The sequence below is a fragment of the Triticum aestivum genome, chromosome 3B (assembly GCF_018294505.1).
Source record: "Triticum aestivum cultivar Chinese Spring chromosome 3B, IWGSC CS RefSeq v2.1, whole genome shotgun sequence".
Lineage (NCBI taxonomy): Eukaryota > Viridiplantae > Streptophyta > Magnoliopsida > Poales > Poaceae > Triticum > Triticum aestivum.
Genome location: NC_057801.1, coordinates 667,908,870 through 667,923,034, shown reverse-complemented (window position 1 = coordinate 667,923,034; position 14,165 = coordinate 667,908,870). Strand labels below are relative to the sequence as shown.

Sequence of the window (14,165 nt, the reverse complement as noted above, 5' to 3'; positions counted from 1 at the left end):
TGAATATGAGAAAGTGGTTGAGGGCTTTGGAGCATATCATTAACCATCATGAGAGCAAGCAAGCCATTAAGCAACACCTCATCCCCTTTTAATAGCATTGGCTTTCCTATAGACTCAATGTGATCTTGAATCACTAAAGATAAAATGTAGAGTCTTGAATTTTGAAGCTTGAGCCAGGCCTTTGTCCTTAGCATTTTGAAGGGGTCCACATCCTCTTGTCCATACCACTTCACTATTGGACTCATCTAAAATATACTAGATAAAAGTATTAGTCCAACAAGACATATGTTGACATAAATTACCTAAATCACCCAGGGAGCACTTGTGCTTTCAGTATCGCTTTAAACGTCATTTAAATCATAGTTTTACTAATCTTTGGAGAATTATTGAGCAAGGATTTTACCTGCACGATACAAGCAACTTCACTCCTAGAGAAGACGCGGATCATCAATTCAACGAGTCCGCTCTCGCTGCCTCCAGTCCTGACGCTGACGCATGCGGTAGTAGACGCGAATGTAATTTTTTATTTCCGCCTCTTCGCGGTAGTACTGTGCCGGATTTTTGCACAGCTCTAACCTCAGCGGAAGTAGTTACGAACGTAATTTATTACTTCCGTGCCTTTCCAGTGCCAGTTGAGCCCTGCCTTACGGTAGTACCGTAGGGGTGCGTGGTAGTACCGCTCCAGCGGTTCTACCGCTCGTTGCCCTCTACAACAGGTCCTCACCTGGTCTGCGGTAGTATCACACTGTGCAGCGGTAGTACGCGGCCTTGTGCAGTAATACCACGCCGTGCGCGCTAAGAAAAGGGATAACAGTTGTATCTTTTCCCCCACTATATAAAGGGGGTCTTCTTCCCCAAGAAGAACACCTCTTCCCTTCCCAAGCTTCATTGTTGCTCAAACCTCCATTTTCGTCACATCTCTCTCCCTAGTCAATCAAACTTGTCAATCCACACGAGAGATTTTTGCAACCAGTACTCCTCAACAAGTGATTTCATCGAGACATCGGCCGTCTTATTCGGCCCAGGTGAATGCCAATACCCAATGCCAGGCCTGAATACGAACATCCAAACGAAGTGTTACGCATTTTCAATTCCCGTGGACCCAGCACAGGCTCGAGTCCCCGTGGACCATTCGTGTGCACCGCGCCAGCTCTCTCCTTCCACCTCCTCCCCATCCTCATCCCGGCAGCCCCGCGAGATGATAACGCCAAAACCCTAAACCCCACCGCACCGCAACCCAATCCCTTCCGGCCGCCCGCCACCGCCACGCCGGTCGGTGGCCTGCCGGAGACCGACCTCCGTCGCCCCCGTCGCCTCAGCCAGCGATGCACAGGATTCTCCCCCGAGCCGCCTCCTTCCTCGACGCGGCCGCGGCCCCGGCCCGGCCGCTGCTGCCCTCCTCCCGCATGCCCGCGCTCCGCCTGGCAGGTCCGTCCCTCTCCACTTGCTCGGTACCGAGCACCGCGCGCCCCCGCCCCCTGCCGTGGCTGCGCTGCGGTGGTGACGGCGCGGTCGCGAGGAGGGGGCTCTGCTGCTCCGCTGAGGCGGCGAGGCGCGGGGATATTGCCGCGGGAGAGGGAGAGGGAGAGGAAGATGAAGAGGGTAGGGCCTCCAGAGGAGGTGGGGGTCGTCATTCGCCAGAGAGGAGGCAGAGAGGCCGGGGCGATGCGGCGACGGGGAGCGGGGAGCTGCTCGCCATTCCTGGGGTCGGGCCGCGGAACCAGAGGAAGCTCGTTGAGAAGGGATTCGATGGCGTGGCGCCGCTCAAGCAGCTCTATCGGGATAAGGTGCGTGCGTGGGTGGGCTGTTCTGGATTGTTCGTACTGTTTGTCTTTGTTTTATTGTAGTTTGCAAAGTATGTAAGCAACACGTATGCTTGGATTCTTCACCAGTTCCTTTGAATTGCCAGAGTTGACATGGTCACATGGAAAATAGATTTCTGTTGACATATGTTGCCTGAGAAAATATCGGCACATACAACCACTTATTGTTAGCTCAAGCAACTGATATGTTTAGACCTGCATTCTGGCATACTACAGTTGGTGTACTGTGATTGCAAGCAATTTAGTCCGTCCTTGATCACCAACTCGGCATTAGAATTCTGGTGGTCACTCAGTTTTAGTAATCGAGAGTTCGAGACAGCACTGCTAAATGCACATTGGCTCCAAAATCTACAGCAGCAACGATTTAGTCCTGAAGTTTATGCCTAGGCCTACCCTGCATCTCACAAACTTCAGATATGCTGTCAAAAACTCAAAATCATATTGATTGTAGCATTGCATAAAACAAGTTAATTTGATTCCCACTATGTGATCATTGGAGGCTTTGGAGCATTATCACCATGAAATTCTTAAGTTTGAAGGAAAAAAGAACAAATTACTTTTGTCTGTTATTTTCTGGGTTTGCTTTATTTTATTCTCTTTAGTTCTTTGTCACAATCCTGTCTTATGAATATGATGGTGATTTCCTCACTTCAAATTCTGCCGGTTCAATTTAACTTCAACGCACCTAGAGCTAACACTTCCTGAGTTTTGCAGTTCTTTGGCAAGTCTGATGAGAAGATGGTTGAGTTCTTGCAAAGTTCAGTTGGCATCATACACAAGAACCATGCTGAGAGTATAACTTTGTTCATTAAAGAGAGCATTGATGAGGAGGTGAAAGACACTGACACATCTAAGCCTTGCAGAAGAAAGAGGCTCACCTTTTGTGTTGAAGGGAATATCAGTGTCGGGAAATCTACATTCCTTCAAAGAATTGCCAACGAGACTATCGAACTACGTGACCTTGTGGAAATAGTACCTGAACCTGTTGCAAAGTGGCAGGATATTGGGCCTGATCACTTTAACATACTTGATGCTTTCTATGCTGAACCACAGAGGTATGCTTACACTTTCCAGAATTACGTCTTTGTGACAAGGGTGATGCAAGAGAGGGAGTCTTCAAGTGGAATAAAGCCTCTCCGGCTGATGGAAAGAAGTGTTTTCAGTGATAGAATGGTAGGTCATATCTTTGCCGAAAACACTAGTTTTCACTTTTGATCTATCCCACTGTAAACATCTTTTCCTATTTAATGAGAGTAAACTCGTGTTGATTTTCAGGTTTTTGTCCGTGCTGTTCATGAAGCTAAGTGGATGAACGAGATGGAAATCAGCATTTACGATTCCTGGTTCGACCCAGTTGTGTCATCTCTCCCGGGTCTTGTCCCTGATGGTTTTATTTATCTAAGAGCTAGCCCTGACACCTGCCACAAAAGAATGATGGTTCGGAAAAGGTCTGAGGAGGGTGGTGTCAGTCTTGATTACCTTCAAGGTTTGCATGAGAAACATGAAAGCTGGCTACTTCCGTCCAAAGGGCAAGGTTCTGGTTTGTTGTCAGTCAGTCAGCTTCCAATTCATATGGAGGGCTCACTACATCCAGAAATACGAGATCGAGTGTTCTTCCTGGAAGGAGATCATATGCATTCTAGTATCCAGAAGGTAACTTTCTCCTACCTTTATTTGCCCAAGTGTGATCTGTAAGGAGTTATTTGGTCACATATTGATGCTTATTCCGAATTAGGTTCCTGCTCTGATCCTGGACTGTGAAAATGACATTGATTTTAACAAGGACATTGAAGCTAAACGACAGTAAGTGATCAGAACCTTTATATTCCTGAGAGCATTGTTTCAGTTTTCTATTTATATTCTTTTATTGTTAAGCAGGCATTAGTTAAGAATATGATATTGTTTGAGCGGAAAGCATTGAAAATAGTGTATTGATCTACATGTTCCAAAATTGAACTCACTAATGTTGTTGGAATTGTTGCCAACTGAATCCAAATAGGAAAGGTTAAGCTGTGATGTGTAAACTGACCCAAAAGTACAATATTCAGTGATTTGTATGTGCTTTTTTACATGTTCAGTTTACTGTTTCTTTTTTACCTACTATGTGACACTAGTTCTGTACTGTATATCATGCCTGCTACATTGTTACAAGTGAATTATCTGAAGTCTAGGTCTGGTTAGATATGAACGGACAACACATATACTTGTAAACAATCTGGATGGCTTATAGGTGATTCTTTGCATATAACTTTCTAATTCCTGTGAAATGCTTTTGATACCAAGTCCAGCCTTGCTAGGTCTGTATTTATACACTTTGACACTTGTAAGAAAAAGTCATCACACATTCAATTTGTTATCCTTGTTGTCCGTTCATATCTAACCAGACCTAGACTTCAGATAATTCACTTGTAACAATGTAGCAGGCATGATATACAGTACAGAACTAGTGTCACATAGTAGGTAAAAAAGAAACAGTAAACTGAACATGTAAAAAAGCACATACAAATCACTGAATATTGTACTTTTGGGTCAGTTTACACATCACAGCTTAACCTTTCCTATTTGGATTCAGTTGGCAACAATTCCAACAACATTAGTGAGTTCAATTTTGGAACATGTAGATCAATACACTATTTTCAATGCTTTCAGTATTTGTTATTTTGTCTCTTGAATTATTTATGTAGTAATTCCCGATATACTCCTATTGGCAGTAGCATGTATTTGTGGAGATTAGATAAAATGCCACGTCTTAATTTGGCCTTTATAAAATTCCACGCCAGGACCCGCTTGTCAGCGACACATGGCATGCCATTTAATCAAAGAACAAACTAAGACTGGCATTTTATCGAATTTCCTCATAATGATAGTTTATAGCAACCTGCAATGTTATTTTAATAATGTATCACCAAAGTCCTGAACACCCCATGTGCTCTTAACTTCCTTCAAATCTCTGCACCCGTTTGATGTTTCAATGTTGCCCATGAAGATATGCTCGTCAAGTTGCGGAGTTCTTCGAATTTGTGAAGAAAAAGAATGAAGCTCTTCCTGCTGAGACAAGTGATGGTGACAAGAGTATAAGCCCACAGGTTATGCTTCCTGGCAAAGGTGATTTGTGGTTCCCTGGAGGCAGCCCTTTACCAAAATCTGCTCTAGGATCTCTTGAATTCAGACGGGCGATGTCGTCCTTCCTCCCAAAGTAGGGGCAAGCATGACTTATGCAACTGTCTTTTTGTGCCCGTGACATGGTATCATCACATCCGAGCCTCGAAGTACCACCCTTAACTGGCGACGACCTTCTGAATGCTGTATGATCTCGAAACCTAGGTACTCTTTTCATCTGTAGTGCTAGCCAATGCTGTATGATAGTGTCTGACTCCGTGTTCCTGTAAATGATGATCTGACTACTTGCTTGGCGTCGGTGCCTATTAGTATATTATGGAAAATTAAGGAACCATATGCTGTTTCTATCTACTGTTTGCCTTGTTGTTTGCTTGCCCGTTGCCCCCCCCGACTTGATGGTGGTCATGCCTTGAAGACACATCTGTTCTGTACAAGAAAGAGAAACATATGTTCTGAGGTATAGCTTGAATGGTGTTCCCTTTTCTTTCTTATTTGATGCTGCTGCTGTCGCCAATGATGTTGTCTACTCCAGCATCCTGCTTTACCTCCTGAATGCCCGATTACTCCTCTTTTTTTAGAGGAAAAGGAGCCCCAAAGGGCCCCCAATTTCATTATGAAATTCGAGAGAGAGAACCCAGCTGTTTCAGAAAGCACATGTTAGAAGAGCAAAACGGCAGAGAACTTTCTCCTTGACTGCCTTTTTTAGATTAACATTTTTTTAAGTGTTGTTATACGCTGAGACAAGAGTCCTACAATTTTTTTGGCAGCTGAAGAGAGCAGTACACATTCTTCTTCTCATCATATCTATTAGACTATTAAAGTTATGATAATACTACTCGTAGGTTGGAGTATATCAGTTAGTGGTTGGCTGTTGCCTTGGTACCACACCTACGTACAGACACTGAGATACAGACGTAGGCGTCACCATCCATCCAAGCCAGAACAGTCACAAGTCTACATCTACATCTAGTAGCTTGTACAGATGTACATAGTGGCAGGGAGGACTGGGCGACCGTCCCTCTCAAGGGACGCTGATGAAAGGTACCCTGTCTACAAAGGTAATACCGTATACCGCTCCCGATTGCCACGGGGGAATTATTCCTCTGTAGCTAGGCTGCTATACGGAGCAATGGCGATGGATCAGTAGTGGAATTTCCACGTCCCGTGCATGGACAGCGAAACGGCGTGCCCTATCCGCCGGTCCGGGTTGGTCACCGGTTTTCCCAGGGGCGGTGGTCGTACGCGCTTCGGAAACTCCGCGCCCGGCCGGAGGCAGAAAGAATTCCACAGCGGCGACCGCATGGAACGCCGAGGAGGAGCTGGATCGGTCCAGAAGCGTCCTGGTTCCACTTCGAGCTACTAGCTCGTATGGCAGTTGTACTACTACTTGCTTGCCGCCGTGGGAGTGAATTACCGGTACACACTTGTGAACACACGTAGTTACTCACGTAGTTACTCCCTCCGTTCCAAAATACTCCCTCCGTCGTAAAATAAGTGTCTTAATTTTATACTAGCTCCAATACAAATTTATACTAAAGTCAAAACACTTATTTTAAGACGGGGGAGTGGATGACTTAACTTTATACTAACTTTAATACAAAGTTAGGTCATCTATTTTGGAACGGAGGGAGTAGCTAGCAGTGAAGCGCTCTTCCACAGACCACAGACCTGTCGTGCCATGCCCGTCGTCGTCGCCCGCCCACCGGCCACGCACCGGCGACGCGCTGCCAATCACCGGCCATAACATTCCCCACCTTGATTGGTTTTCAGCCGGCTCACCGCCACGACATGCGGGCAGAAAAAGACCCGCGAGACAATAATACTCCCATGCACCACGTAACACGCTCGCCACACGCAATGGATCGAAACGGGCACGTCGCCGTCGCCCCCGGGATCCCGGCGACGACGATCCAAGTCCGGGCGCTCGCTAGCTAATTCCCGGCCTCCCAGATATCGCGTCGATCAAACCAGATCACGCGGCAACACGCCGTGACCAGTTCAAAGGGAAGGGAGGCCCGATCGCGTGGGCGGCGCTGTCGTTCGACGACGCGACCGCGCAAGCAAGTGCAAGTGCATGCGCATGTGGATGGATCATGGACGACGGATTGTTCGGTTATTTGTCGTTGGGGCCGGATGCAGCCCTAGAGTCGCTGTCTTCCTCTAATTCTTCCTCTCCTGGCTGTCAGTCGCGACGTTGATGTGATGAGTTCCGCATGCAGGTCTTTAGACCGGTTCAAAACCGCTAGCTCGAGGCGGAGGACCGGTTCAACGGCCATGGGCTTGGACGCACGCGGCCGGTTGCGATCGAACGTTAAGGAAGGGGATGTTTGGCTCTTGGCTTCTAGCGAATTCGTGCGAGACGAGACTGACCGGAGACAACGTATTTCCACGAGTGTAGATTCTTCTTGGTAGGCGGAAGCTCGAGCTTACTATTACTACCTTCTTCTCTCGTGGTAGAAATTAGGAGGTGATGTGAAGGAACTTTTAACTTTTTACCGGCCGGTCTGAGGCTCCGGCCCGGTCGAGTGGCCACCGGCAGTTTGGCGGAGAGACGGCTCTACCATTTGGGACTTTGTTGCCCGCACCGGTCAGTATCCATCACTCTCGTTGCCGGGACATCGCCGAGAAGAAGCTTCTGCCTTTTTTTTTGCGGGGAAAAAAAAAAGGCAGAAGCCTCCAAAAGCTTGGAATCACTGACCGTGTGATGGAGCGTTCAGATCACTGTAATTTTCGTCGGTTTTCTTCACAAGGAGAGCCTCCTTTCGTCATGCTTTTCCATATTTTCCCCTGTCTATCCAAAGTATCCATGTGGCATGGCATAGAGTCTGCCTCCGGATCACAGTGCCGGAAAGTTTAGATATGCAACAGTTGATTTGTGGGCAGAATGACAGGGAACTGGAGGCAATTCCCGCGCTCCAAACGGGGTCTAAGTGTCTAAGTCAAGAAAGTAACATGTCTGCGTCGCGTGGAAAGCCCTTCCCGCGGCCGGATCTTCGTGGCAACGACTGGAACTTAACAGAAAGTTAACCTTTTTGTACTGTGCGGCAAGTGCAGTCCTACGGTTGTCAAGTAGCGTAAGTGGACAACAGGATGGGAACAATCGAGATGCTTGCTATCGCTTCCTTTCCCATCTCCTGTTCCTACAGGGACAAATGAGGCGGTGTGGAAGTTGACCTGGTACAAGAAAAGGACACCCAAAATAAATTACCAACTTGCTACTTGCTAGTACTAGGAGACATGCATGGCTAGCTAGCTAGCTTGCCTCAAAATCTTGCATGGTTTGAGCTGAGCCATAGATCGGTCTCCAGATATTCTTTTGGCTGGCCATGATCCACAGAGGACTCACTTGGAATTTCGCATGTCCTGATCTTCGTCCACAATTGCGTTTTTGGTTTAGGTTTTGACCGGCTCCCCCCCTATTTGTACGGGTTCCTCCTCTTAAATTAGCGCTGAAATTTGGTTCGTTGAACCTTAACTGCACTAGCAATTAGGCTAGTAGGTTACGTACGTTCCCTTCTATACTCAGAAAGCCATGCAAGTAGCTGCGCTGGATACTGTAAGATAATCTCACTGCAGTTGAAAATCTTGCAAGAAACTCTAAAAATGCAGACATGCTTGTGGATTCACATGGTTACGTAGGCAGATACGTATATATTTTAAGACAAGGGTTACCTAGTCAAACATCAATGAGAGGCAATCTAAATCATTAGTATTATCCCACATGCTTCGTGAGGAATTAAATATCACATGCAGTTTAGTATAGTGCTACCTCTTCGGGCTGTTTCAGGGATTATGTTCTACTCTACTAAAAAAGTTCAGGAAAGACCAACATATAATGAAATAAAGGGGACATACAAGGAATCGCTTGCTGCGACAGCAAACAATGATACCTACGAATTATCACAAACTACATAACTTTTATGATGTACTTCCAGTGTTCAACTTTCCGACAACGATTAAAAGCCGGTGTATCAATAAGAAACTCACATATTCACCCTAAAACAGCAAAAGCAGTAATGTTGGCCAAGAACAAGTAATTGTTACTAGAAGGGTTGGACGTGCTTTGCTACACCGTTGTTATTGTTGAGATTCTTAAAAAAAAATACTCATTTTGTTTTAAAATATAAGGTGTATTATTTTTTTGAAAAGTCCAACCTCTTTAAGTTTGATCAAATTTATGAAGAGATGTATCAAAATTCGTAATATCAAATTAGTGTTATTAGATTCATCATGAAATGAATTTCCATAATTGTTTGGCTTAATATTATGGATGTCGATATTTTTGGCTCTAAACTTGGTCAAAGTTAAAGAAATTTGACTTTCGAAAGAACTAGTACCCCTTGTATTTTGGAACTGATGAAATATTAGTTTGGCGAATGGGGAAAATGATGGTGTGTCTTTTATGTTTACTTATAATGCGGTTATTTGTGGGCCTTTCATGGTGTGATTCTATGTTATGCGCTAACCAACTCATACTTTTGTCGGTAAATTGCTGCGTCGGTGGCTACATTTACTATATTGGTGCTATAGTATCATCACATGGTGGCGCTTCTTTTTTCTAGATGGTAAGAGGGTGCACGGGGTTGATATATTTTTCTAGCCAGTTGGTGTTGATTGATTTGAAAAATACGTTGGCCCGATCAAAACGTAAACCAAATTCAAAATCAAATATCCCAATCAAATAAAAAAGCTTCAAAATTACGGAATATGGTGAATTAAAATAATTAAATGGGGGAGCTCCTTGAGAAATTATTGACTCGGTCAAAATCAGGTGACCAAGTTCTAAACTGAAGACCTCAATTAATCGTGAGGACTTAAAAATTAGGAATCATAGTGTGTAGTATATAAAAGAATTGAATGAGAGCTTTAAAAAATTGTTGACTTGGTCAACATCGGGTGACTCAATTTCAATCGGACACCTCAATTGATTGTGAGGCCTTTTACCCTAGAGAGCTTAGTGATATAGTAGATGTACGCAAGTAAATGGCTCCATCATGGCATCTCACAATTATGGGATGTGAATCTCAATGTTTGCTTTAGAACTTTCTACCCTTTAAATTATAACTTATCTTTAAGCTAGGTTCTTAGGCAATTGAAAATCAAAAATTCATCTCTGCATCTGAGCTCATCTGCACCCGTCCTGACGAAACAAATCAAAACAAATACTAGATAAAATAAAAAAATTCCAATTTTTTTGTGTGCGGTAGACAATTTGATGCGTGAGGTCCGCTCCAAATTTCAAATCAATTGGACATCTAAGGAGCTCTATGCAAAAAAAACAAATTGGGGGTCTATAAAAATGTTTATTGTTCATGTACTGTTTCGGTCCGATTTGTTTTTTTTTTTGCTAAGAGCTGCTCATATGTCCAAATGACTTGAAATTTGGAGCGGGCATCAAATTTTCTACCGCACAAAAAAATTTGGAATTTTTTGAATGTTTTACGAATTTGTTACGATTTTTTTCTAACCGGGTGCATATGAGCCTGGGCATCGAAACGCCCTACTCATTAGAAATAAGATATACTTAGGTTGGATTGTTAGACCTATACGTAAGCAATAATTGGAGCAATTGTTCTTCTATCTTGCTTTATTTTTCTTTAATTTTTGTGGAAAAAACTTTCAGTATATTCACCATCTGTCATGGTAGTACAAAGAACACCAGAAGTAACAAAAATTACAGCCAAATCTGTGGACCACCTAGCGATGATTACAAGCACTTGAGAGAGCTGAAGGCTTCCCGCCGCCATCACCCGTCCCTTATCAAAGTCGGGCAAACCTTGTAGTAGCAGATAGTTGGGAAGTCGACTTGCTAAGGTCCCAAAGCACCACCGCACCAGAACAACAACCACCGCATAGGTCAGGACGGTCCAACATGACACTACCCAAACAAAGACTAGATCCAAATAGATCCACTGATGTCCAGTACCATCCGAATCCCACGAGATACGTCAGAGACATACCTCCACACGCCCTTCCACGATGCTAAATGCACCACCAAGTCGGAGGCTGCGCAGGAAGGTTCTTATTCCATCATCAGGAACCGATGCTACCTTGCCTCCCTGAGCAGGACACGAACCCTAACTAAAGTGAAAATTGTAGCTAAAACAAAGTTGGAGCCTTCCTGTCGAAAAGGGTCAAGTTCATTGTGCCTCCATGGCCCTAAGGACTCCAGGGTAGAGGCACACAGGCGGTGGCACTGACGATAGACAGAGAAACCTAATCTTCTTGTCTCCCAGAAAGGTGAGATAAAGGGGTACTCGGGTTCGAACCTTCTATCTTGCTTTCAGGGAAGAGAGTCATGTTCCAAACCCTATAGTACACAAATGTTTTGTATCATACCTAACCATCTTTTGTCACACTTGTCACCATGAGAGGATCCAGGGGCTCATATCATTACAGTATACTTTAAGCAATGTGTGGAGCACCTCCTCTCTAGATTTCGTGCTTGCAATACGGAGCTAACTACCATGTCACCTTTTCCTGATTCGTCGAAACCGATGACACCATTGACCTAAATAGTGCCATTTCGGTGAGACTATGTGTGTTGCCATTGACATCACATGTGATTCCCTTGTAGTGTGCCCAAACAACACCATAGGTGGCACTAGACTCATCATCGTCATCTACTTATGTATTTCCGCTGAGGCTAGAGGTGGTGCCTGTTGGGAAACTTAGTAGAAAACAAAAAAATCCACCCTATGATCAACCAAGAACAATATGAAGATGCATGTAGGGTTTGGATCAACAATCATTACCAACTCCAAAGTGCAACGGAAGTAGACAAGTCGGTGTAGATCATACTTGGAGTCCCTCGAACCGTTGATGATGATCCCGCGAACCGCCCTCGAACGATCCCTCGAATGGAAGACCGAAAGCACGGCCTCTCTACTTGGTTACTCATACGTCTCTGTCGTATCTATAAGTTTTGATTGTTTCATGCCAATATTATACAACTTTCACATATTTTTGGCAACATTTTATATGATTTATTGGACTAACCTATTGATCCAGTGCCTAGTGACAGTTCCTGTTTGTTGCATATTTTTTGTTTCGCAGAATATCCATATCAAACAAAGTCCAATCCCGATAAAAATTTATGAAGAATTATTTTGGAATATTTATGATTTTTGGGAGGTGGAATCAACGCAAACGGGGGCCCGCAGCCACCACAAGACATCTGGGCATGCTAGGCAGCCCAGGCGCGTGGTGGTGGGTTGTGCCCTCCTCATAAGTTGGCTGGAGCTATACTTCGGGCGCAAGGAAGCTTATATCCTGAAAAAATCGTGTTAAAATCTCAGAGCAATCGGAGTTACAGATCTCCGGGAATATAAGAAACGGTTTTCAGCCAGAAAACAGGAACGCGAAAGGGAAGAGAACAGAGAGGAAGATCCAATCTAGGAGGGGATCCTGCCCCTCCGCCGCCATGGAGGCCATGGACCACAGGGGAACTTTCCTCCCATCTAGGGGGGCAAGAAATAAGAAGAAGGAAGGGGCTCTCTCCCCCTCTCTCCCAGTGGCGCTGGAGCGCCGTGGGGGCAAGGATCGTGACGGTGATCTACATCAACAATATTGCTACCGTCAACACCAACTTCCCCCACCCCTTTATGTAGTGGTGTAACACCCCTTCTCCCCGCTGTAATCTCTACTTAAACATCGTGCCCAATGCTATATATTATTTACCAATGATCTATGGCTATCTTATGATGGTTGAGTAGATCTGTTTTGTCCTATGGGCTAATCGATGATCGTGGTTGGTATGAGTGTATATTTTATTATGGTGTTGTCCTACGGTGCCCTCCGTGTCACGCAAACGTGAGGGATCCCCGCTGTAGGGTGTTGCAAATACGTTCATAATTCGCTTATAGTGGGTGGCTTGAGTCATAGAATACACAGACCCGAGTAAGTGGGCTATTGCGTATGGGAGTAAAGAGGACTTGATACTTAATGCTATGGGTGGGTTTTACCTTAATGATCTTTGGTAGTTGCGAATGCTTGCTAGAGTTCCAATCATAAGTGCATATGATCCAAGTAGAGAAAGTATGTTAGCTCATACCTCTCCCCCATATAAAATTGCAAGAATGATTACCGATCTAGTTATCGATTGCCTAGGGACAAATGACTTTCTTGTTGACAAAAGCTATCTACTCTTATTATCTTGCAATTTATTTGTAGTTTATTCTCGCAAAGTACTTCTAGTTTCATTCTTGTTCTAGGTAAAGCAAACGTTAAAGTGTTCGTAGAGTTGTATCGGTGGTCGATAGAACTTGAGGGAATATTTGTTCTACCTTTAGCTCATCGTTGGGTTCAACACTCTTATTTATCAAAAAGACTAGAAATGATCCCCTATACTTGTGGGTTATCAGTTACAAGCATACAGTCTTCACGATCCGCCAGTGTTTCGTCATCCAGAGCTAACCGTCGCCGAAGAATTAGAGGAGGAGATTAGAACCACACCAGACTTCTAACTATGAGGATTAGAGGAACTAGGTGTAGCTCTAATAATTCAACTAGGACCAACTAGAACTAGAACCAGATGAACTGGAGGAGGGTTCAAAACTTGTGTGTCTCAATGGACAAAATCCTCTAGTATATATAGGTTTGAGGGGAGAGGAGGGTCTGCCACCAAGGAGAGAAAGTCCCTCCTTGGGGCGCCGACCAAGAGGGGGAGGACGAATCCTCCCCTTAGTCCAATTCGGCCTCCCCTCCAGGAAGGGGGGGGGGCACAACCTCCACTTGGGCCTCAGCGGCCCAAGTTCCCTTCCACCACTAGGTCGTTTAAGGCCCGTTGATATTAAATTAAATATAAAATTCCTCTAACAATTACTAGAACCTTTTATATATAATTTAACATCACCTAAAAAATTCACATATATATTATTTATTGGCAATACCTGGTATTTCCCGATAATCTCCGAAACTCTTTCGGTTCCTCTTGGAACATAAATCCTCAATACTATCATCCTATTAACACTCAGCGGATCATGATTACCTTAAGCTTGTGACCCCGTACGTTCGCTAAATCATAGACATGAACGAAACACCTTCGCTCAGTGACCGATAGAGGAACCATGGACGTCCATATTGATGTCTACTACGCAACCTTCTTCTTGTAGACGTTGTTGGGCCTCCAAGTGCAGAGGTTTGTAGGACAGTAGCAAATTTCCCTCAAGTGGATGACCTAAGGTTTATCAATCCATGGGAGGCGTAGGATGAAGATGATCT

At 44.6% G+C, this 14,165-nt stretch overlaps 1 protein-coding gene across 1 annotated transcript; it reads left to right on the top strand.

Moving 5' to 3' along the window:
• Positions 1 to 1,124: 1,124 nt before the first annotated feature.
• On the top strand, positions 1,125 to 5,288 carry LOC123071589 (uncharacterized). Its single transcript, XM_044495165.1, has 5 exons — positions 1,125 to 1,787; positions 2,538 to 2,996; positions 3,099 to 3,476; positions 3,559 to 3,626; positions 4,810 to 5,288. The coding sequence occupies exons 1-5, from the start codon at positions 1,326 to 1,328 to the stop codon at positions 5,021 to 5,023; spliced, it is 1,581 nt and encodes a 526-aa protein (XP_044351100.1). The 5' UTR covers positions 1,125 to 1,325; the 3' UTR covers positions 5,024 to 5,288.
• Positions 5,289 to 14,165: the final 8,877 nt, after the last annotated feature.